Source organism: Grus americana, chromosome 38, assembly GCF_028858705.1.
Source record: "Grus americana isolate bGruAme1 chromosome 38, bGruAme1.mat, whole genome shotgun sequence".
Lineage (NCBI taxonomy): Eukaryota > Metazoa > Chordata > Aves > Gruiformes > Gruidae > Grus > Grus americana.
Genome location: NC_072889.1, coordinates 341,655 through 362,830, shown reverse-complemented (window position 1 = coordinate 362,830; position 21,176 = coordinate 341,655). Strand labels below are relative to the sequence as shown.

Here is a 21,176-nt window from a genome sequence, read left to right as displayed (position 1 = left end):
CCGCCCCCCTCCGGGGCCGCCGCGGCCATGACAGACCCAGCGATAGCGGCGCCCCCCTCTCCGAGCGGGAGGGAAGATGGCGGCCACGACCGGAAGCGGCCATGCCTTCTTCTTCCGCCTCGCTACGCGCCGGAATGGCGAGAGTGGGCGTGCCGGCACATTCCGGACTCTCTGATTGGGCGTTGGCGCCCAGGCGTAGGCGGGACTTCCCTTTCCGGGCTTCCGGTTAGAGGCGGGGGCGGTGGTGGCGGTGAGAGGGGCGAGGCCGCGGCAGGGGCGGTCCGGGGGGGTCCCGGGGTCCCCATCGCCGCTCTCTGTGCCCCCCCCCCCCCCAGGCCACCATGAGCCTGCAGTGGACGGCGGTCGCCACTTTCCTTTACGCCGAGGTCTTCCTCGTCCTCCTGCTCTGCGTCCCCTTCGTCTCGGCTGCCAGGTTGGGGGGCGGGGGGGGGCCCTGGGGGGCTGAGGGGGATCCTGGGGGTGGGAGATGGGTCCTGGGGAGCTGAGGGTCCTGAAGGGGTGTCCTGGGGGTGGGGGGGCCTAAGGGAGAGAGAGGGGGCCTGGGGCTGAGGAGGGGTCCCGGGGGGTGGGGGGAGGCCTGAGAGGGTGTCCTAGGGGTGGGAGAGGGGGCCTGGGGCTGAGGGGGGGGTCCCTGGGGGGCTGAGGGTCCTGAAGGGGTGTCCTGGGGGTAGGGGGGGTGTCCTGAGGGAGAGAGAGGGGGCCTGGGGCTGAGGAGGGGGCCAGGGGTGGGGGAGGCCTGAGGGGGTGTCCTGGGGGTTGGAGGTCCCAGGGGGGTGGGAGAGGGGGGGACCTGGGGGTTGGTTCCCACCTCCCGTCCACGTCCTCCGTTCCCCCAGATGGCAGAAGATCTTCAAGTCGCGGCTGGTGGGCCTGGCCGTGGCCTACGGCAACACCGTCTTCGTCGTCCTCATCGTCATCCTCGTGCTCCTGCTCTTTGGTGGGTGCTGGCACCACCCCCGCCCCCGGAGGGGGGTCTCGGGGTGGGGAAGCCGGGCTGCCCGCCCCCCCCCTTTCTCCCCCCCCCCCCCCCCAGTGACACCTCCTTCCCCCAGACGCGCTGCGGGAGACCCGCAAGTACGACGTGACGGAGCGGGTGGCCCTGCAGAGCAGCCCCGGCGCCCTCGAGCATTTCCACATGAAGCTTTTCCGGGCCCAGCGCAACCTCTACCTGGCCGGCTTTGCCCTCCTGCTCTCCTTGTCAGTGGTTTGGGGTTTGGTTGGGGTTTTTTTTTTTGGGGGGGGGGGGAGGAGGGTGCAGACACCTAAAGGGGGGAGCGGTCGCGGGGCCCGGCTCACCGTTCTTCCCGCAGCCTCCTGCGCCGCCTGGTCACCCTCATCTCGCAGCAGGCCGTGCTGGGCGCCTCCAGCGAGGCTTTTCGCAAACAGGCGGAAGGCGCCAGCCAGGCCGCCCGCCGCTACATGGAGGACAACGACGCCTTGCGGAAGGTATCGGGGGATGGGAAGAAGGGGGCACCCCCCACTCCCCCACCCCCCCAAGGCGCCTCAGGCCCTGACGTGCCCCCACCCCCGGCGTGCGCGTTCCCAGCAGCTGCAGGAGACGGGGGGCGACGGGGACGGCGCGTCCCCCTCGCGCGACGAGAACAAGACCCTCAAGGCCAAGGTGGAGAAGCTGAAAGAGGAGCTGGCGGCCAGCAAGCGCAGTACGGGGGGCAGGGATGGGGTGGAGGGGGGGCATGGGGGGGGGGTGGGTTTTGGGGTGACCCTGACACACGCAAACCCCCCCCCCCCCCCCTTGCAGCTCTGGAGAAGGCGGAGAACGAGGTGCAGGCCATGCGGCGCCAGGCCGAGGGGCTGACGCGGGAGTACGACCGGCTGCTGGACCAGCACGCCCGCCTGCAGGTACGGGGAGAAGGGGGGGTGATTGGGGTCCTGTACCCCCCGCACCCCCTAACGTACCCGCACGCGCCTTCCCGCCCCCCCCCAGGCAGCCCACGACGGCCCCCGGGACAAGAAGGAGGAGTGACGGAGGAGGCCACAGCCCTGCCCACCCCCAGCCAGAGTGGGGGGGCAGCAGGACGCGGCCACCTCCCCCCCACACACATTTGGGGACCCCCTGCTCTGTGGCAGCACTCTGGGGGGGTGGGGGCCGAGTCCCATTTTTGGCGGGGGGGAGAAGACTGAGCCCCCGCTTTGCCCCTTCCAGGGCAATGCCGCCTCCCCCCCCCCCCAGCTTCCGCTTCAATAAACGCGTGGGATCAGGCCGGGCTCGTCTCCGTCCCCCCCCTGCCCCCCAGGGTGCCCCCCCCCCCCCCCCCACCCACTTCCAGAGACCACGGAGGCTCCACCACCTTTTATTGGCACCATGCGCGGGAGCTGGGAGCACGGAGGGGGGCGGCTGGTCCGTCCGTCCGTCCGTCCTTCCGCCGGCACCCCAACGGGGCCGTGGGGCCGGGCGCGCCGTGGGGCAGGGCAGTGCGGTTGTCGATCCGTGGGGGTGCCCCACGTGTTATGGGGTGGGGTGCAGGGTGCGGGCCTGACCCCGCAGCACTTCAAACTCCCTCTGCACGAAATCCGTCAGCGCCTTCCGCATTTCCACCTGGGGGGGCGGGGGGGCGCAGAGCCGTGGGGCCGGGGCCAGGGAACGTGGGCCCCACAGAGCCGTGGGGCAGAGCCGTGGGGCAGAGCCCCCCCACACACACACACACTCACCGTTGACGTGCCCTCGGCCCGCAGCCGCTCCAGGAGAGGCCGGACGCTGAACGGTCGCCCCACGACCACAGTGATCCGCTGCGGGACAGCGTCAGTACCCCACAGCGCGCCCCACAGCGCGCCCCACAGCCCGCCCCACAGCTCCACTCACCTGCCCCACGCGGGGCACGTACGGGGGGGCGTTGGGCAGGACGTCGTTCATGCCTGGCGGGGGGGGTCAGCGGGCGCCTGCGCAGCCTAACAGTGGGAAAGGCCCCGCCGCGGGACCCCCGCCCTCCCGACGCACCCCCCCCCGCATCCCCCATCCCACGCCCCCCCAAATCTCCTGCTGCCCCCCCCAAACCTCCTGCTGCCCCCCCCCCCCCCAAACCCCGCTCACCCCCGTGCCAGAGGGGCAGGATGACGGGGTCGAGGCGGCACTCGGCCAGGAGACGCCCGATGCCTGCGGAGGGGGGGGAACAAGGTGGCTGGTTTGGGGGGGGGGGCTGGGTGGCCCTTGGGGGGGGCAGTGAAGGGCGGGGACAGTTGGGAAATGGGGGGGGCAGTTGGGGGGCTCACCCCACTTGAAGCGCACGAATTCCTGCCCCATGTTCACTTTGCCTGTGGGGACACGGGGATGTGGGGGGGGGGGAAGCACAGGAGACCCCCCAAGGGTCTGTGCATCCCGTCCCCCCCATCTGGAAAAGAAAGCAGAATGCTCCCCCAGCCTCCCAGTTCCTCCCAGTGCCACCAGTTCCTCCCAGTGCCCTCGTTAAACACACCTCCCCCAGCCCCGGTCCCTGCGGAGCCCCCCCCAGTTCTCCCAGTACCCTCGGGGAAGACGTGCACCCAGTCCCCCTGGTTGAGCTTCTCCAGGATGAAATCCATCCCTCGCTGGTACACGCCGTCCCCTGGGGACACCAGTTCAGCGTGCTGGGATCCCTCCAGTACGGACTGGGACCGGCCCCAGTACAAACTGGGACGTCCCCAGCGAGGGACGGGGATCCCGCTCACCCCGGCAGACGGGGACGCAGCGGCCCAGGCTGAAGAAACGCGAGTGCAGCTCCCGGGTGAAGCAAATGTCGGCGGCTGTGGGGGTCCTGGGGGGGGGGGGGGGGGGGGGGGGGGGGGGCGGGTGGGAGGGGGGGTGAGCAGGGAGGGGGCTCCCCAGGACCCCCCCGAACCCCCCCCGCCCCCCCCCTCACCACCGCATCTTGTGCAGGCTCCAGACGTGCCGCAGCTTCAGGGAACCTGGGCGAGGGAAGCAGCGGGGGTCACGGGAGCACCCCCAGACTGGCCAGGGACCCACAGGGACCCCCCCCAGCACCCCCACACACCCTGCCCACCCCCCAGCACCCTTGGGACCCCCCGGGGACCCCCCTGCGCCCTTGGGACCCCCCTCCCCCCCCCCCAGAATCATTGGGACACCCTGGGGACCCTCCTGCACCCTCACCCCCCCCCAGCACCCTTGGGGACCCTCCTGCACCCTACCCCCCACCCCAGCACCCTTGGGGACCCTCCCGCACCCTTGGGACCCCCTTCCCCCCCCAGAATCATTGGGACACCCTGGGGACCCTCCTGCACCCTCGCCCCCCCCCAGCACCCCCACACACCCTGCCCCCCCCCCCCAGCACCCTTGGGACCCCCTGGGGACACTGCACCCCCCCCCCGCACCCTTGGGACCCCCCTGCACCCTTCCCCCCCCACCCCAGCACCCTTGGGGACCCTCCCGCACCCTTGGGACCCCCTCCCCCCCCCCCCAGAATCGTTGGGACCCCCTGGGGACCCTCCCGCACCCTGGTCCCCCCCAGCACCCTTGGGCCCCCTTGGGACCCCCCGGGGACCCCCCCAGCACCCAGCCCCACCCCAGAGGTGGGGGTCATCCATGCAGGACTGGTGGTTGGAGAGGGTGAGGAGGGGGGTGCGGGGCCCCCGGCGCTCCACCAGTTCGTGCAGCACCTCGGCGTTGTGCACCCGCAGCCGGTTCAGGTACCCTGGGGCGGGGAGGGGAGACACGGGGCTGGAGCCAAGGAGAGCCGCCCCGTGTCCCGTCCCGTTCCCCGCGCCCCCCCGGCAGGCACTCACGGGTCCAGACGCAGCTGTAGGTGCCCACCAGGCCGGTGACCAGGCGGCTGGCCAGGGCCCAGGGCAGCGGCGGCCCCGCGGGGAAAGGCCACCTCACCTCCAGCGGCATGCTGCCATCGCGGATAGCCCGGGACGGCGCCTGGGGAACGGGGTGGAGACGGTGGGGATGGGGGGGGGGTGTCCCTGAGGGCCGGGGCGGCCCCGGAGCTCCCCCCCCTCCCCGGCCCCGCCGCTGCCCCGGAGCCCCCGGCAGTCACACACCCCCCCCACAGCCGCCTTCTGCCGTAAAGAGCGCCGGCCGCCCCGCCGAGCGTCGCAAAGGTCGCGCAGCAAAAGCGTCCCTCTGCCGTCAAGCGAGACGTCCCCAGCTCGCCCGTCCACCCACTAGCACTAACCGAAGGAAGGCTGCCGTCAAGCGCAGCGTCAGGTCGTAAACGCGGCGGGCGGGAGGACCCAGGGCAGGCGAGCGGCGCCGGGCAGAACGGCCGGGAACTAGGGAGAGCTAGGAAGACGGGCGCACCATAGAGGAGCGGCCCCGCCCCGCCCCCTTTGCGGACGCTGCCAATCCCCGCGCGGGCCCCGCCCACCGCCGCCGCGCGCGCCGTCACCAGGGCGACGCCCGGCGCCATTTTGACGTGAGGAGGCGGCCGCCATTTCGGAGGGGCGGGGAGCGCGCCCGGCCCCGGCCCCCCCCGGCCGCCCCGCCCCGGCCCGGCCCTGCCCGGCCCTGCGGGGGACCCGGCGGCCGCGGGACACGGAGACGGAGCGGGACGGGCAGGTACCGCCGCCCGGGTCCCTGCAGGGACACCACCACCACCCCCCCCCCCCCCCGCCGCCGGGCCCGCCCCCGCCCCGCCCCGCCCGGCTGACAGCGGCCCCCGGGCCCAGGCTCACCCCGCTCCCCCCTCCCGCCCCGCTCTCCCCGCAGGGCCCCCCCGGGGCGGCCGCCGCCGCCATGGCCGCCGTCTGGCAGCAGGTGCTCGCCGTGGATGCCAGGTGAGCCCGGGGGTCCCGACGCCTGAGCCCTTCGCGGGAGGGGGCTGGAGAGGAGGGGGGGGCCTGGTCCCATGGGGAGGGGGACACACACGACACAACCCGGGCACCCGGGTCCCTGTCAGGAAGGACACCCTGGTACCTGGGTGCCTTTTGTGGGGGGGATCCCTATACCTGGGTGCCTGTCAGGGAGGACACCCTGGTACCTGGGTGCCTTTTGTGGGGGGAATCCTGATATCTAGTCCCTTTTTGGGGGGGATCCTGCTACCTGGGTGCCTTTGGGGGGGGGATCCTGCTACCTGGGCCCCTGACACATGCGTACATCTACCCCCCCCCCCCAGTGCCACCTGCCTCCCCCCTCTCCCCCCCCCCGTAGCATGACGTGCCAGCTGCCACAGGCATGAGAGCCCCCCCCACCCCCCGCTGCCATGTCCCCAGGTACGCGGCCTACCGCACACCCCGCTGGCCCCAGTTCCGGACGCAGTACGTGCGGCGCCGCAGCCAGCTGCTGCGGGAGCAAGCGCAGGGGGGGGCACTGGAGGGGGGCACCCGGCGCTGGTACCTGCGGGTGCGCACCCGTCTGCTGGCCCAGCGTTACGGGGCCCTCTCTGAGCAGAGCAGCTGCCGTGCCCACAGCAGCAGCGCTCTCCGCGCCAGCCGCACCACCCTCGACCGCATGGAGGTATGGCCACGGGAGGGGCAGGGGCTGCGAGCCCTTCCCGGGAAGTGGGGGGACACCCGTGGGGTCATGGCACCCCTCCTGGGGGTGCTGTGGGGTCTCAGCACCCATTCACAGGGCTGCAGCGCATGTTTCGGGGCGGGGGGGGGGCATGCAGTGGGGTCCCAGCACCTGGTTTGGGGGATTGTGGGGTCCCAGCACCCCTCTGGGATCCCCACTGGGTGCGGGGGCCCTCACAGCCACGTCCTTCCCCCAGGACTTCGAGGAGGACCCGCGGGTGGCCCGGGGACACCGGCGCTCCCTGAGCCGCGGCTCCCACCCCGGGGTGCCCCGTGGGGCCCCCGACGAGCGGTGAGCACACCTGGGTCCCCTGGGGTCAGCGGGTGCTGGGGGGGGACGGGCAGTTAGGGTGCTGACACCCAAACACCCGGGTCTGTCCACAGCCCCCCTGGGGTGGTGCCGACGCCGTTGGCAGAGGCGAGCCGCGCCATGGCCGGTGACACGACGCTGAGCGAGAACTACGCCTTCGCCGGCGTCTACCACGTCTTTGACCAGCACACCGACAGCGCGGGTAACCGGGGAGGGGGTGGGGGCCGGGGGGGCGGGTTCCCCTCGCGGCAGCCGGCACTGACGGGCGCCTGTGGCCGGGCAGTGCCGAAGGTGCAGTTCGCGCACGACGACCGGCACCTGCTGGCCTGCTGCTCGCTGGACGGCACCATCTCGGTGTGCCGGCTGGCGCCGGGGCCGCCGGCGGTGCTGAGGGTGCTGCGGGGCCACGGGGGCGGCGTGGCCGACTTCGCCTGGTCCCTCTCCAACGACGTCCTGGTGTCGGCCTCCCTGGACGGCACCCTGCGGCTCTGGGCGCCTGCCGACGGGCGCTGCATCCGCCGCGTGCCCGACCCCGACGGCGCCGCCCTGCTCTGCTGCGCCTTCCAGCCGCTCAACAACAACCTCACCGTGGTCAGTGGCGCCCCGGGACCCCCCTGCACGTCCCCGTCCCCCCCACGTCCCCTGGGGCATCCTGGGTCCCCCCCTTCTTGTCCTGGCCACCTCACTGTGCTCACTGAACCCCCGTACGTACCCCTATGGCCCCCCCAGACCCCTCTGCGACCCCCTATGGCTCCCCAGGACCCCCCTGCAGCCCCCCCACGCCCCTCTATGGCCCCCTCCAGGCCCCTCGCAGCCCCCACGACCCCCCCCCAGGATCCCCCCCCCAGCCCCCTCTGTGCCCCAGCACCCCATCCTACACGTGTCCCTTGGGCTCGGTCCCCCATGAGCACCTGGAGGGGCAGGTTGGGGGGGGGGGGGGCGCATCCCCCCCCCCCAGGGGCCGTCCCACCCCCCCCGCTGCCCCACAGGTGGGCAGTGCCCGGCACATGGTGCGCGTGGTGAACATCTCGACGGGGAAGGCGGCGCGGGGCGGCGCAGGGCGACTGCCCGGGCGGGTGCTGGCGCTCTGCTTCGACGCCCCCGGCCGCGTTCTCTGGGCCGGCGACGACCGCGGCTCCGTCTCCTCCTTCCTCTGCGACCCCGGCACCGGTACGGGGGCAGGATGGGGGGGGGGGGGGGGGGGTGCTGTGCAGCTGCGCGTGGTGCTGACACCCCCCCCCTCCTTGTCCCCCCCCAGGGCGGCTGACGAAGGCGTCGCGTGTGGTGGTGCAGGCGGGCGGCTCCATCACCTCGCTGTCGGCGCGGGCCTGGGCGAGCCGCGAGGCCCCCGACCCGTCCCTGCTGGTCAACGCCTGCCCCGACCGCCTGCTGCTCTTCCGGTGCAGTGGGGGGGTCCGCGGGGAGACGGGGGGGGTGTGGGGGTGGCCGCAGCGCTCTCACCCCACCCACCCCCCCTTCTGTCCCCCCAGGGTGGTGGAGGAGGAGGGCTCGGGGGCGCCGGGGCTGCGGCTGCGGCGCAGCTTCCCCACGCGGCACCGGGAACAGCCCCTGCGCAGCTGCTTCTGCCCCCTCATGTCCTTCCGGCAGGGCGCCTGCGTCGGTACGTGGGGCTGCAGGGGGCATCTGCCTGGAGGAGGGGGGCAGCGGGGCGCACAGCGTCGTGTGTGTCCCCCCCCCCAACCCTCCCCAGCGCCCCTCTCCCTGTCCCCGCAGTGACGGGCAGCGAGGACGCCTGCGTGCACTTCTTCGACGTGGGGCGCACGGCGCGGGCCACCGTCAACACGCTGCAGGGCCACGGCGGGGCCGTGCTGGCCGTCGCCTTCAACTGCGACGAGAGCCTGCTGGCCTCCAGCGACGCCGCCGGCACCGTCATCGTCTGGCGCCGCCAGCACGCCTGACGTCCCCCCCACCGCCCGCTCCCCCCGCGCCCCTGCCCGCCCCCGTGTGTGTGTGTGTCCATCCCCCCCTCCGGCACCGCACGGAACCCCCGCTGCGTTCAACAAGCGTGTTTGCACCCGGCGCCGCGTGGCTCAGAAGAGGTATTTGCGGCAGGCGGCGGCCCCGCACTTGCACTCGATACGGCCCCGGGCCCGGGGGGAGCCCCCCAGGCCCCCCCCCGCCAGCCCGAAGTTGGAGTCCATGCGGGTGCTCTCGGCGTCCACCGGGTCCACTGGGAGGGAGGGGGAAAACGGGGAGGGGGGTGAGGGGATGCCGGCGCCCCGCCGTCCCCGCTGCACTGGGATGGGGGGGGGGGGGGGGGAGCGGTACCGTGCATGTTGTAGTCGAAGGTGAGCTCCTCGCCGGCGCGGATGGGGCGGGTGGCGAAGAGGGCGATGCGCGGCAGCCGCTCGTCCAGGTTCTCGATGAAGACGTTGTAGACCTGCAGGTTGGGGTCGCACTGCAGGGGGGGGGGGGTGGGTGGGGGTGTGGGTGGCTGTGGGGTGTGGCCCCGGCAAGCCCCGCCCCCTCACACCAGCCCAAAAGTCGGTGTTGTTCCCACAGTGGGCGGTGCTGCAGGGCACCCCCCCCCGCCTGAAGCCCCGCCCACACCCCCATTGATGGCTGTTCCCAGGCCCCGCCCACTCATCGCCACTGAGACCCCCGTGTATCCCACGGTGGGCGGGGCCCCAGCAGGCCCCGCCCCCCCGGGCCCCACCCACTCACGCTGTGGTTGACGAAGTGGGAGATGTTGCCGTAGTGGGCAGCGTCCACGGTGTACACGTCCTCCACGTAGTCCAGGTCGAAGAGGTAAGTGGCTCCCTGGCGGTCATACACTTGCCCCCGGCGCTCTGCCTCCTCCGACGTGATGATCTGAGGGCAGGGCCGCGCCGTGACGCCCCCGCATCGTCACGCCCCCGCGTCATCACGCCCCCGCGTCATCACGCCCCCGCGTCATCACGCCGAGTTCTCACCTCGCCCACGTACTCCATGACGAAGCTGTTCTTGCGGATCCGCTCGAGGGTGCGGACGCCCCAGCCGCGGCCATTGCCGGTACGGAAGATGCAGAGGTCATAGCGGATGCCCTTCTGCACCACGCGGTTGGGGCAGTCGGCGCCGCAGCGGCACCGCGAGTTGCACTCGTAGATGGGCAGCCCCGCTCGGATGCGCACCTGCCCCGCCTCGTTGTAGGCGAACTTGTTGCGGGAGGCCCCGGGGCAGCAGCCGCCCGCCGCCTCCGCCAGGCAGTCGCGGCACTCGCAGCCCACCGCCACCGGCGTCAGGCTGATGCCGGCCCCCACCTTGTACTCGTTGATGTAGACGAAGTCCCGGGGGGGCCCGTGCAAGTCCACCTCGTTCTCCACGGCGATGCGGCCCCGGTGGCTGCGGGTGCTGTTGAGGAGCCGCTCCCAGCACCGCAGGGCCCGGCGCTGCTCCGCCTTCTGCACCAGGTAGGAGGCGGCGCGGGCAGGCAGCCCCCGCGGGCCGGGGCGCACCGGCCCCCCCGGGGCACGGGCCAGGTCCTGGTGCAGCTGCTTCAGCAGCCCGCGGCACCGCAGGTTCTTGCGGGGCTCCCAGGTGTTGGCAGCCTCGGGGTACCCCCGCCACTTCACCAGGTAGTACTCCTCGTCCTGCGGGGCGGGGGGAACAGGCAGCAGGGCGCTGGGGCGGGGGGGGGCTCCCTGGGTCAGGGGGAGCACCCAGGGGGTCTCCTGGGGCTGGGGGGGGGGGGGAGGGAAACCCCCGGCGTCCGGGGGGCTTCAGGGGAAGCCCGGGGTGACGGGGAACCTCGTGGAGTCTCACAAGGCTGGGGGGAGCCGGCGATGTTAAAGGGTCACCCCGGGCGACACGCAGGGCCCGTGAGGGGCCTCACACGGATCCCCCGCTCCCCGGGGCCGCCCCCCCCGCACTCACCCGCACACGCTTGTAGTCGCAGAGGTACTCCACCTCGAAGTCCCCCAGGTTGCGGCGGGTGACGCCCAGCGCCCGGCACCGCACCCGCTCCAGCCGGCACAGGTCCTGCAGCCGCGACCACGACGACTTGCAGCAGACGGAGCAGCCTGGGGCGGGCGGGCGGGCGGGCGGGCGGGGGGGGCGGTGTGAGGATACCGGCGGCGGGGAACCGGAGCCTCCCGGGGAACCGGACCCTGCCCAGCACCGATCCCGCTCCCCGGCACCGGACACCACACACACCCACCCCCCCCCCCCCCTCCAGCGCCCAGGGCCCCGGTCCGGACCCCCCCACCACCCCCCCCCCACCGGCGTTGCCGCCGCCAACGGTCGCCGCGCGCCCCCTCAGAAAAGAGCGGGAAGCGGCGCGCGCTGCCCGCGGCCGTTAAACCGCCCCCGCCGCAGCGGCTCCTGCCGCCCCGCGCGCCCCCGCTCGCGCGCACCTTTTAAATTTTCCGCCATTTTCTGCTGCCTAATTTTTTTTTTTTTTTCCCCCCTCTCTTCCTTTTCCTCTTTTTTTTTTTTTTTTTTTTTTTTAACTTCTTCTTCTTCACTTCCGCCCGGCGGGCAGCGCGCGGCGTGGGGCGGAGCCTCCTCTCCCTCCCTCCCCACCCACTCTTTCCTCCCATTGGTCAACGGCGCCACCTCATTTGCATGTTCCCGGCAGCCCCCGCGCGCGCGGGGCGTTTGACCCGAAAACCGCTTTTTTCCACTCATTTCTCCACCGGCCCCGGCTCGGGCTGCGGGAGCCGCCCCCGCCCAACCAACCCTCCCCGGATTCCTCCCTTAAGCGCTCGTTAGCCATTAAAGCGGTAATTAATTAACCAGCGCGGCCGTTCACGTGTCTCGTGGGCTTTATTTGCGTGGGGCGGGGATGGGGAGGGGGGGGGCTGGGCAGGGGGGACCCCCCCACATTTTGGGGGGAGGGACACGGGGCTGGGGGGGGGCTCAGTCGTCCCACTCGTCGTCCTCGTCTTCCTCCTCGCCGTCCTCGGCCTCGTCTGCGGGAAAAGGGGGGGGGGTCAGGGGGGAGGGCACGGGTGGGGGGGTGCCCCCCCCCCAATTTCCCCCCCCCGCCGTGGGGTCGCTCACCCGAGGAGTGGATGACTCTGCTGCGCTTCTGCATGACGTCCATCAGGGCCCCCACCAGCCCCCCCGCGCTGGGGCCGCCGCCGCCGCCGCTGCCGCCGCCCTCGGGGAGCTCGGGGGTCTGGGGGGGGGGAGGAGGAGGAGGAGGGGGGAATGGGGGGGGGGGGTCAGGGCTGCCCCACGGCAGGGACCCCCCGGCCGCCCCCCCCCGGCCCCCACTGACCTTGTTGAGGGTCACGCCCTGGCGGATCTGGTCCAGCAGAGCCCCCCGGCCCGTGGGGGGGGCGGCGGGGCCGGGGCCGGGGCCGGGGGGGGGCGGTGGCGGGGGGGGCGGGGGGGGAGGAGGCGGGGCCGCCAGGGCCCCCGGGGGGGCGTGGCCACGGGCCGGGGGCGGGGCGATGGGGCGGGAGGGCGGGGCCGCGGGGGGGCCGCTGCGGGGAGGGGGCGGGGGCCCCCCCGGGGGTGGGGGCAGCGGCCCCGAGCGGCTGCGGGGGGGTCCGGCGGCGAGGGGGGGCGGCGGTGGGGGGGGGGGTGCCCCCCCGGCCCGGCGGAGGAGGAGGGGGGGGACCTGTGGGGAGTGGGGGGGAGAGAAGTGTTAATTAGTGCCTTAATGAGCGCCCCGCCCCCAGAGACCTGGGGGGGGGGGTGACGGGGCTGTATGGACCCTATAACGGGGGGGGGCTGTATGGATCCTATAATGGGGGGGGGCTGTATGGACCCTATAACGGGGGGGGGGCTGTATGGACCCTATAACGGGGGGGGGGCTGTATGGATCCTATAATGGAGCAGGCTGCTGCAGGAGCACAGGGCCCTTTAAATTCCAGGGGGGGACACACACGGACATATGGATGCTATAGCATCCAGGCAGGGCTGGGTGGAAAAGGTCCGCGTGGCCCCGCGTGCCTCCTTGGGGGGGGGGGTGTTGGTGGCACCTATAGGTGCCCATGGGGGGCGGGGGGCTCACCCTGCCGGCGCATCTCCTCCCGCACGGCCTGCAGCCCACCCTGGCCCTGGATGAAGTCGTGGATGAGGCGGGAGGTCTCGGCGTCAGCCAGCTGCGCCTCGCTGATGCCGGCTTGGGCGAAGAGCTCCCGCAGGGCAGGGTCCAATGCCGCCACCTGTGCGTCCCACAGCGTCACCCCATGGCGTCGCCCCACGGCATCGCCCCACGCCGAAGGGGTGAGCGGGCGGGGGGGACACGTAGGGGCCACCTACATCGAAGCCGTTGTTGGGGTCCCAGCCAATGTGACTGACGTGCCTGGGGGAGGGGGGGGATGGTGAGGGGCCGCCCGGGCGCCTGCCCCACGGATGGACCCATCTGTGCCCCCTGACACATGGAGGGGTCCGTTCCGCCCCCCCCCAAGACCCACTTGAAGCCGGAGGGGGCCCCGATGTCAGCCTTGGAGATCTTCTTGCGGCCCTTCTTCTGCTCCCCGGCTGTGGGGCTCGCCGTGGGTCCCGCCGTGGGTCCCGCCGTGGGTCCCGTGGGGCTGGGCAGCCCCCGGTAGCGGGACACCGTGATGTCAGGGTTGGCGATGGGCACCGCCGGGAGCGAGGGAGCTGCGAGGGGCAAGGTCTGGCTCAGAACCTCTCCGTGGGGCCCGTGGGACCCCCGCTATGGGGCAAGCACTCACCGCTGCCGTCGACGGGGGCGACGGGGGGCCGGGGCAAACTCCCGCGGCGCTCTGCGGGGAGACACGGGGCGTCGGTGCCGCACCCCACGGCATCCCCTCGTGTACCCCCCCCCCAACCTCCGCCCCCCGAAACCCCCCCGACGGGGGAACTCACCATCACCGGGGGGCGGAGGGGGCGGGAGCTGGCGCTTCTCTAGGGGAGAGAGGGGGTGAGCGGGGGGGGTGGGGGGCCACCCCCGTACTTGGGGGTGGGGGGGGGGGGGTGTCTGGGCTCTCACCCGCCCGTTGCTGCCGCCGGCGCAGCCGCTCCTGGACGAGCCCCTCGAAGGCGGCCGCCTCCCCCTCGTCCGCGAAGTTCAGCCCCGCCCGGCCCTCCTGCGCAGCCAATCAGCGGCCGGCCTCGCAGGCAGGACCCGCCCACAGGTGGCCTGCCCCGCCCATGGGCAGCAAGCCCCGCCCACGGGCCCTAGCCCCGCCCACACACCATTGGCCCCGCCCACACATCCCGGGCCCCGCCCACACATCCCGGGCCCCGCCCACACACCCCCCGGGCCCTGCCCACACACCCCCCCGGGCCCCGCCCACACACCCCCGGGCCCCGCCCACACACCCCCGGGCCCCGCCCACACCTCCCGGGCCCCGCCCACACCTCCCGGGCCCCGCCCACACACGCCTGGTCCCGGCCCCGCCCACACACCCCCGGGCCCCGCCCACACACCCCCGGGCCCCGCCCACACACCCCCGGGCCCCGCCCACACACCCCCGGGCCCCGCCCACACACCCCCGGGCCCCGCCCACTCACGTGGGAGGTGAAGGTGTGGAAGAAGGGCGTGGCCGAGGCGTAGCCCAGCTCCCCGTGCAGCTCCTGCTCCCACCACAGGCTGCCGGCCTGCGCCACCGCACCCGCCCCGCGGGGACACCCGACCCGGAGGGATCAGCAGGGACCCCCCCGGACCCCCCACCAACCCTGCGACCCCCCGGGACCCCTCAGGACCCCCCAGGACCCCCCAGGGCTCCCCTTAGGACCCCAGGACCCTCAGGACCCCTCAGCACCCCCTGAACCCTGGGACCCTCAGGACCCCCCAGGACCCTCAGGACCCCTCAGGACCCTGGGACCCCCCAGGACCCCCCGAACCCTGGGAACCCCCAGGACCCTCAGGACCCCCCGAACCCTGGGACCCCCCAGGACCCCCTGACCCCAGGGCTCCCCTCAGGACCCCCCAACCCCGGGACCCCCCAAGCCTCCCTTTAGGACCCTGGGACCCCCCAGAACCCCCCAAGCCCCGGAGCCCCTGGGACCCCCCAGCACCCCCCAGGACCCCCCAACCCTGGGACCCCCCAGGCCCCCCCGGGCCCCCCCTTTCCCCACTCACGGCCAGGCAGTAGAGGCGGATGAAGTAGGAGCGGCGGTGGCTGTCCCGCACCAGGCAGGCGACGCCGCACCCCCGCTTGGCCCAGGCCCCCCCGGAGCCCCCCGGCTCCGCCACCACCAGCTGCACCACCGCCGTCGCCACCGTCTGCGGGGACACCGTGGGCACGGTCCCTCCCAAGCCCCCCCCAAACCACCCCACGGCCCCCCTCGAGCTCCCCACGGGGCCCTCCCAGGAGCCCCGGTGCCCCACATCCCCTTCCCGGGACCCCCAAGGGCTCCCCAAATCCCCCTCGGGGACCCCCGGTTCCCTCCGGCCCCCCACAAGCCCCCCCTCAGGACCCCATGGGCCCCCCTCCCTGGACCCCTCCAGCCCCCCCCGGGCCCGTAAGAGCCCCCCGGGCCCCTCACCACACATTTCCGGCCCAGGAGCTCGAAGAGCTGCAGGTTTTCCTGCTGCTGCAGCAGCCTCGAGGGAACGTTGTCGGCCCCTGGGGCCCCCCCCCGACTCCCCCGGCTCATCCCTTGGATTCCTGGGTGCCCCCCCCGAACGCCTGGGTGCCCCCCCCGAATGCCTGGGGGTGTGCGTGTGTGTCCCCCCCCCGCCCCGAACGCCTGGGTCCCTCGCAGAGGCCTCTTCCGCCCGGAAGCACCCAGGGCCCCAAAGTGGCGGGGACGTCATCTCCGGGGCTGGGAGGGGGAACTGGGGGAACTGGGAGGGACTGGGAGGGATGGAGGGGCCCTTGGAGGGGGAACTGGGGGGAACTGGGAGGGATGGAGGGGGAACTGGGAGGGACTGGGAGGGATGGAGGGGGAACTGGGAGGGACTGGGAGCAGCCTCTCTGCAAACACAGGCAGCGACGGGGCTGAAACGGGATACCGGGAAGTACTGGGGGGAACTGGGAGGAACTGGGACCAGGGGGACTGGGAGCAGCCTCAGCCAAAGCAGGCAGCGATGGGACTAAAACTGGGGATTACTGGGAGGGACTGGGGGGGGCACTGGGAAGATCCCAGTACTGGCCCCTCCCATCCTCCCACCCGAACTGGGGACCCAGGCGTCCCGGTACCTCCGCTTCCCACGCCGCGACGGAGACCGCGACCCCTTCCCAGTCCATACTGGGAGCCCTTGTCCCTTCCCAGTACAAACCAGACCCCCCCCATCCCTCCCCAGTCCCTTTCCAGTCCATACTGGGAGCCCCCAGACAAATCACGGGCATCAGTTTTATTCACGTTTTCGGCACCGCCCGGGTCCCTCCCGCAGGTGGGGGGCAATAAATAAGGGGGGGGGGGGGGCGAGAAGGCACCCAGGGCGGGGGGCAGCAACTGGGTTGCAGTGGTCCATACTGGGAGAACCCATATGCGCATTAAGATCCCAGTCCGGACGCCCTACCGGTCCATACTGGTCCATACTGGGAGAACGCAAGGCCACGCGGGTGAAGAGATCCCGGGCAAGATGCTGTACTGGTCCATACTGGTCCGTACTGGGAGGACGCAAGGCCACGCGGGTGAAGAGATCCCAGGTGAGATGCTGTACTGGTCCATACTGGGAGGACGCAAGGCCACACGGGTGAAGAGCTCCCAGTTGCGCTGCCGCGCTGGTCCATACTGGTCCGTACTGGGATGGCCGGGGGCCATGTCACCGCAGCGATCCCAGTTGGGATGCCGTACTGGTCCATCCTGCTCTGGCCCAAGGCGACGCACACGTGGGACTCCCAGTTGGGCCCCCGGACCCTTCCTGGTCCATACTGGTCTGGCCCAAGGCAACGTAGATCCAGGAGTTTCCAGCTGGGACGTTGTACTGGTTCGTAGTGGTCTATACTGGGATGCCCCGAGGTGACGCGGAACCCCAGAGGGGAGGCACTGGGCTGTACTGGTCCATACTGGGGTGGCTCCAGACCCCCTGTGGGGATCTATGGTTCTACAGGACCTGCAGGTCCCCGTGGGATGTCCATGGGGTCTCCACGTTGTCCTACGGGTCCCCAAGTCTACTTGGGGGTCCCCAAAGAGGACCTGCACGTCCCCCCGTAGTGTCTATGGGGACCCCACATTGTTCTGGGGGTCCCCAAATCTATCTGGGGGTCCCCAAAGAGGACCTGCAGGTCCTCGCGTAGTGTCTATGGGATCCCCGCGTTGTCCTACGTGTCCCCAGGTCTACTTGGGGGTCCCCAAAAAGGACCTACAGGTCCCCCTGTAGTGTCTATGGGGATCCCACATTATTCTGTGGGTCCCCAAGTTTACCTAGGGGTCCCCAAAGAGGACCTACAGGTCCCCATGGGATGTCCGTGGGATCCCCACGTTGTCCTACGTGTCCCCAAGTCTACCTGGGGGGCCCCAAAGAGGACCTACAGGTCCCCACATACTGTCTATGAGGACCCTACGTTGTTCTGGGGGTCCCCAAGACTACCTGGGGGTCCCCAAAGAGGCTCTGCAGGTCCCCGTGGGATGTCTATGGGGTCCCCGTGTCGTCCCGTGGGTCCCCACGCTGACCCAGGGCTTCCCGCGGTGGCCTCAGGGTCCCGGAAGAGGACCTACAGGTCCCCCCGCGGCATCCATGGGGTCCCCCACATCCCCGCGGGGTCCTGGCAGGGCCCCAGGGCCACCCCCAAGCCCCCTCCGGTACCCCTAACCCGTGGCGGGTCCCCCCGGGGGCGCCCCCCCCCAGCCCTCCAGGTAACGGGCGAAGAGCCCCTTGGCGCGGTGCAGGACGCGGGGCAGGTGGTGACGTCGTACCAGGCGGTCGAAGTGCATGGCCACCTCGTTGTAGTCCCCGGCCCGCGCCATGACGGCGTCCCGCTGCTCCAGCAGCATGGCCAGGCAGAGGAAGAGGAGGAAGGGGTTCCCCTGCCCCAGCTCCTCCGGCGGCGGCAGGGGCGCCCCGTCGTCCTCCAGACCCACCTCCTCCTCCTCCGAGGATGAGGATGAGGAGGAGGAGGAGGAGGAAGAGGAGCACGAGTCCTCCCAGGCCCAACCGCCACCCCAGGGGTCCTCGGGGCCATCACGTACCTCTTTGGGGTCTTCACCAACCTCTCTGGGGGAGCTGGGGGAGTCTCCAACCTCTTTGGGGACCTCGGGGTCTTCGCCGATCACGACGGGGCCCTCGCCAATCTCTTTGGGCGCGTCAGGGTCTCCCCCGATCCTCTTGGAAACGCCGCGGTCGTCGCCCGCCTTTGCCAGGACGTTCGGGTCTTCGTGCGCCTTCTTGGACGTACCCCGACCTTCGCCAACCGTCTTGGAGACGTCGGGGTCTCCGCAAACCACCGCGTAGGCGTTTGGTTGTTGGCCCACGTCTTTCGGAGCCCTGGCGCCTTTGTTGACCTTCTCGGAAACGCCGCGCTCTCGCTCAACCTCCTTAGAGGCGTCAAGGTCTTCTCCAACGTCCTTGGGGCCGTCAGGGTCCCGGCCACCGTCACTGGAGACTTCGGGGTCCTCTCGGATACCCCTGGGGACCTCAGCACCACCTCGGACCTCCCCAGAGGCCTTAAAGCTGCCCTGGCCGTATCCAGAGGCCTTGGCACCGCCGCGGACGTCGCGGGGGATCTTTGGATCTTCTCGGTCGTTCCAGCAACCGTCAGGACTAGGTTGGACGTCCCCAAAGACCTCAGGCTTCTTGTGGTCGCCCCCAGAGCTCTTGGAACCACCCTGGACGCTCTCGAGATCCTCCTGGCAATCCCTAAAGCTCTTGGGACCCTCACGGACGTTCCTGGAGCTCTCGAGATCCTCCTGGACATCGCCAGAACTCTTTGTTTTCTCTCGGTCGTCGCCAGAACCGAAGGGAACCTCCAGGACGCCTGCAGAAGCTTTGGGACCATCTCGGATGTCGCCGGAGCTCCTGGGCCCCTCCTGGCCATCCCCGCAGGCCTCGTGGCCGCCTCGACTGTCAGCGGCCTCCGCGGTTGCCACGCTCTCCCCCCGCTGCCGTCGCCGCCGCCAGCGCGGGGGCCGGGGCCGCAACCCGCGCCGCTCGCGCAGCCCTCGTCGGGCCCGACGGGGTCCCAGGGGGGCACCGAGGAGCGGGACGCCGTCCGGCGGGGGCGGCGGGGTGGGAGGCAGCGAGCTCCAGGTGATCTCCAGCACCCGCAGAGCGTCCTCGAAGGCAAACTCCCGCTTGAGCTCCAGCAGCAGCCAGCGGTAGCAGAAGAGCAGGTCGTGGGCGCCGCGGGCGGCCAGGAAAGCCCAGAAAGGGGGGTCGGTACGGCGCAGGAGACGCCGGAGGTGGGCGAAGGCTCGGGCAAGCCCCCGGCCGCCGGGACGGAAACGGGGTGCGAGGCGGCGCATGAGGGCGCAGAAGCAGAGAAAGGCCTGGGCCTCGTCGTCCAGCACGGCCAGCAGCGGGGCGGCCACGTCCGACATGCCTTGGCAGTAAGAGAGGCGCGGGTGGCCCAGGGCGAAAGTGGTGAGCAGCGCCTGCAAGGCGGCCAAGTGGGGATGCCCTTCCTCGGGACCCCCGAAATAGGGGTGTCCCCGGTCGGTGCGCACCACGTCCTTGCGCACGGCCGCCGCCACGAACGCCAGCTCGGCCGGGGCCGCCCGGGCGGCCAACAGAGCCTTCAGCGCCGCGTACTCGCCCGCCTTACGTCGCAGGTGAGCCAGCCGCTCCTGCCCCGACAGCCCTGCCGGGAAGACGTTCAGCAGGTACCGCCAGACCACCTGCGACGGGGCGAGATGGGAGACGGGGTGGGGGTCAGGGACCCCGGATAGACCCAGGAGGGCAGCCGGGCAAAGGGGAAAAATCGGGGGACCCACCTTGCGCAGACCGGGCTCGACGCCGCCGTGGTAGACGTGGAGGCGCAGGTCGTGGGGCCGCAGCAGCCGCCCGCCGGGGCCCAAGTAGGTGCGGAGGTCGGCGTCGCTCAGGGGGGCGCAGGGGGGTGGGGGCGTGGGGGGCGAGGGAGGGGACCCCTCAGGCCAAGCCAGGGCTGCCTGCGCCCGGGCCAGCGTCCGGCCCACCTGCGAGGAAACGGGTCACCAGCGGTGGGGAGAGGAAACTGGGAGCACTGGGAGGGGAATGGGAGCACTGGGAGGGGAATGGGAGCACTGGAAGATGACTAGGAGTCACTGGGAGATGACTAGGGGTCGCTGGGAAGGAATTGGGACGGCCAAGGGAGCTCCACAAGGTCTCTGCAGGGTGGGGGAACCCGGGAACCCCCCCACCGGACACCCAGATCCCGCTCACCTGTGCCAGCAGGGCCTGGGTGAAGGGCAACGCCGCGGCCAGGAGCGAGCGGCGCTCGGGGAGGGGCTCCACCGCTGCCACCTCCCGGGGGCTGATGATGTCCCAGTCCTCCAGCACCGGGCCTGCAGCAACCAGACACTTGGGTTCCTCCACTGGGCACCCAGGCGTCCCGATCCCCTTCCTGACACCCGCCCTAGGGGTGCCGGACAGCCGGGTCCCCCCCAGCCACCCCCAGGGGATCCCGTGCTTTCCCCTCTCTGCAGCCAGCCCCTGCTGAGCCCCCCTGCCCAACTCCTACCTCACCGTGCCAGACCCCCGAGTACCAGCACCCTCCCCCTGGCTCGCGGACCCCCCCTCACTTTCAGCGGGGGGCCGGACATCGAGGCGCAGGCGCAGGGCGGGCCGGGCGCAGGCAAAGGCAGCCGCCAGATCCCCGTCGCTCAGCAGCGGCACGAAGGTTTCCTGGCCCTGGGAATCGCGGGCGGCGAAGCTGACAGAGAAGTTTTTCTTCCTGAGGGGAGGGGAAAGGGGGGGGGGGGGAAATCAGCGATGGAGGCCCCTTCCCCAGCCAGGGGGTGGAGGGGGACGGGGGGGGGGGGGGGTCTGGGCTCACCCCTGGAGATCGAAGGCGCGAGCCAGGATGTGTTGCAGCACGTCGAGCGAGGTGATCTGCGGGTCGACGGCGAAGGAGCGGAACTCGGAGGGCAGCAGCCCCTCGCTTTTCTGCGGGGAAAAGGTGGTGGTGGGGGGTGGAAAGAACAAACACGGAGCCGCTGACGGAACCCGGAGCCCCGCGGGCCCCGCCAGGCCCCTCACCGCGACCCAAAATGGCGGCCGCGCCCCGTCGCCAAGGAAACAGAGCGCGCGCCCCCTCCTTGGCCCCGCCCCGCCATAAATAGCTCCGCCCACCAGCACGCGACGCCCCGCCCCCTCCGGCGAAACCCCGCCCCCCTTAAGCCCCGCCTCTCACCGTGACGCGCACGCGCACCACCTCGCACTCCTCCTCCAGAGAGGCCCCGCCCCCTGGGCAGGCCCCGCCCCCCGCAGCCGCCATGGCGGGGGGGGGGGGGGGCGGCTCCGCGGAGAACGGGGCGGGGGGGGTCGTGTCGCCACCGCCCTCCTACCGGGAAAGCGGAGGGGGGGGAAGAAGGCGTTACGTCACCGTGCTGACGTCAGGATGCGCCCTTCCCCCCCCCCCCCCCGGCT

At 72.1% G+C, this 21,176-nt stretch overlaps 6 protein-coding genes across 10 annotated transcripts; 2 read left to right on the top strand and 4 right to left on the bottom strand.

The window, feature by feature from the left end:
- The first annotated feature begins 216 nt into the window (after window positions 1-216).
- Window positions 217-2,242, top strand: BCAP31 (B cell receptor associated protein 31). 2 transcript variants are annotated; one of them, XM_054808611.1, is made up of 7 exons: window positions 217-433; window positions 858-958; window positions 1,074-1,218; window positions 1,332-1,467; window positions 1,568-1,682; window positions 1,781-1,881; window positions 1,967-2,242. In XM_054808611.1, the coding sequence occupies exons 1-7, from the start codon at window positions 342-344 to the stop codon at window positions 2,003-2,005; spliced, it is 729 nt and encodes a 242-aa protein (XP_054664586.1). In that variant the 5' UTR covers window positions 217-341; the 3' UTR covers window positions 2,006-2,242. The 2 variants fall into 2 exon arrangements, with proteins under 2 accessions (XP_054664586.1, XP_054664585.1); XM_054808610.1 differs by having other exon boundaries at window positions 336-433; window positions 1,571-1,682.
- A 75-nt stretch (window positions 2,243-2,317) lies between these two features.
- On the bottom strand, window positions 2,318-5,308 carry TAFAZZIN (tafazzin, phospholipid-lysophospholipid transacylase). Of its 4 annotated transcripts, none has more exons than XM_054808607.1 (11): window positions 5,151-5,308; window positions 4,756-4,894; window positions 4,536-4,664; window positions 3,876-3,921; window positions 3,685-3,770; window positions 3,501-3,581; window positions 3,250-3,291; window positions 3,071-3,133; window positions 2,843-2,895; window positions 2,692-2,769; window positions 2,318-2,542 (listed from the first exon to the last, which is right to left on the bottom strand). In XM_054808607.1, the coding sequence occupies exons 2-11, from the start codon at window positions 4,862-4,864 to the stop codon at window positions 2,489-2,491; spliced, it is 741 nt and encodes a 246-aa protein (XP_054664582.1). In that variant the 5' UTR covers window positions 4,865-4,894; window positions 5,151-5,308; the 3' UTR covers window positions 2,318-2,488. The 4 variants fall into 4 exon arrangements, with proteins under 4 accessions (XP_054664582.1, XP_054664581.1, XP_054664583.1 ...); XM_054808606.1 differs by having other exon boundaries at window positions 2,318-2,578; window positions 5,151-5,307; XM_054808608.1 differs by lacking the exon at window positions 3,071-3,133 and having other exon boundaries at window positions 2,318-2,578; window positions 5,151-5,307.
- An 82-nt stretch (window positions 5,309-5,390) lies between these two features.
- Window positions 5,391-8,836, top strand: WDR13 (WD repeat domain 13). Its single transcript, XM_054808603.1, has 10 exons — window positions 5,391-5,533; window positions 5,684-5,751; window positions 6,187-6,430; window positions 6,684-6,778; window positions 6,871-6,998; window positions 7,080-7,387; window positions 7,786-7,966; window positions 8,055-8,196; window positions 8,287-8,417; window positions 8,531-8,836. Exons 2-10 carry the CDS (start codon window positions 5,711-5,713, stop codon window positions 8,713-8,715), a joined length of 1,455 nt encoding a protein of 484 aa, XP_054664578.1. The 5' UTR covers window positions 5,391-5,533; window positions 5,684-5,710; the 3' UTR covers window positions 8,716-8,836.
- SUV39H1 (SUV39H1 histone lysine methyltransferase) lies at window positions 8,725-11,190 on the bottom strand. Its single transcript, XM_054808604.1, has 6 exons — window positions 11,149-11,190; window positions 10,670-10,815; window positions 9,730-10,386; window positions 9,482-9,628; window positions 9,086-9,215; window positions 8,725-8,987 (listed from the first exon to the last, which is right to left on the bottom strand). The coding sequence occupies exons 1-6, from the start codon at window positions 11,165-11,167 to the stop codon at window positions 8,848-8,850; spliced, it is 1,239 nt and encodes a 412-aa protein (XP_054664579.1). The 5' UTR covers window positions 11,168-11,190; the 3' UTR covers window positions 8,725-8,847.
- A 359-nt stretch (window positions 11,191-11,549) lies between these two features.
- Window positions 11,550-15,929, bottom strand: WAS (WASP actin nucleation promoting factor). The gene is given in 13 exon segments (XM_054808597.1): window positions 11,550-11,706; window positions 11,798-11,915; window positions 12,018-12,311; window positions 12,313-12,362; window positions 12,759-12,912; window positions 13,010-13,052; window positions 13,165-13,354; window positions 13,429-13,479; window positions 13,583-13,621; window positions 13,707-13,803; window positions 14,231-14,317; window positions 14,802-14,945; window positions 15,209-15,929. Coding segments are annotated over 13 exon segments (1,431 nt in total). The 5' UTR covers window positions 15,320-15,929; the 3' UTR covers window positions 11,550-11,653.
- Window positions 15,930-16,835: 906 nt separating this feature from the next.
- TBC1D25 (TBC1 domain family member 25) lies at window positions 16,836-21,040 on the bottom strand. The gene is made up of 6 exons (XM_054808615.1): window positions 20,941-21,040; window positions 20,584-20,693; window positions 20,330-20,481; window positions 19,971-20,092; window positions 19,541-19,744; window positions 16,836-19,444 (listed from the first exon to the last, which is right to left on the bottom strand). Exons 1-6 carry the CDS (start codon window positions 21,022-21,024, stop codon window positions 17,420-17,422), a joined length of 2,697 nt encoding a protein of 898 aa, XP_054664590.1. The 5' UTR covers window positions 21,025-21,040; the 3' UTR covers window positions 16,836-17,419.
- Between the last annotated feature and the right edge of the window lie 136 nt (window positions 21,041-21,176).

Excerpts from the sequence above, each read along its gene's own strand:
- BCAP31 (XM_054808611.1), top strand. The coding sequence starts at position 342 with ATGAGCCTGCAGTGGACGGCGGTCGCCACTTTCCTTTACGCCGAGGTC. Across the intron at positions 1,468-1,567 it reads ACAACGACGCCTTGCGGAAG|CAGCTGCAGGAGACGGGGGG; the intron begins GTATCGGGGGAT and ends GCGCGTTCCCAG. Across the intron at positions 1,683-1,780 it reads GCTGGCGGCCAGCAAGCGCA|CTCTGGAGAAGGCGGAGAAC; the intron begins GTACGGGGGGCA and ends CCCCCCTTGCAG.
- WDR13 (XM_054808603.1), top strand. The coding sequence starts at position 5,711 with ATGGCCGCCGTCTGGCAGCAGGTGCTCGCCGTGGATGCCAG. Across the intron at positions 5,752-6,186 it reads GTGCTCGCCGTGGATGCCAG|GTACGCGGCCTACCGCACAC; the intron begins GTGAGCCCGGGG and ends CCATGTCCCCAG. Across the intron at positions 7,388-7,785 it reads TCAACAACAACCTCACCGTG|GTGGGCAGTGCCCGGCACAT; the intron begins GTCAGTGGCGCC and ends GCTGCCCCACAG.
- SUV39H1 (XM_054808604.1), bottom strand. Across the intron at positions 10,387-10,669 it reads GCGACTACAAGCGTGTGCGG|GACGAGGAGTACTACCTGGT; the intron begins GTGAGTGCGGGG and ends CCCGCCCCGCAG. Across the intron at positions 9,216-9,481 it reads CCCACTTCGTCAACCACAGC|TGCGACCCCAACCTGCAGGT; the intron begins GTGAGTGGGTGG and ends CCCCCCCTGCAG.
- TAFAZZIN (XM_054808606.1), bottom strand. The coding sequence starts at position 4,864 with ATGCCGCTGGAGGTGAGGTGGCCTTTCCCCGCGGGGCCGCCGCTGCCC. Across the intron at positions 3,582-3,684 it reads CTGCGTCCCCGTCTGCCGGG|GGGACGGCGTGTACCAGCGA; the intron begins GTGAGCGGGATC and ends TGGTGTCCCCAG. Across the intron at positions 2,579-2,691 it reads GGGCCGAGGGCACGTCAACG|GTGGAAATGCGGAAGGCGCT; the intron begins GTGAGTGTGTGT and ends CCGCCCCCCCAG.
- TBC1D25 (XM_054808615.1), bottom strand. The coding sequence starts at position 21,024 with ATGGCGGCTGCGGGGGGCGGGGCCTGCCCAGGGGGCGGGGCCTCTCTG. Across the intron at positions 20,482-20,583 it reads CGCGCCTTCGATCTCCAGGG|GAAGAAAAACTTCTCTGTCA; the intron begins GTGAGCCCAGAC and ends CCCTCCCCTCAG. Across the intron at positions 19,745-19,970 it reads CCCAGGCCCTGCTGGCACAG|GTGGGCCGGACGCTGGCCCG; the intron begins GTGAGCGGGATC and ends GTTTCCTCGCAG.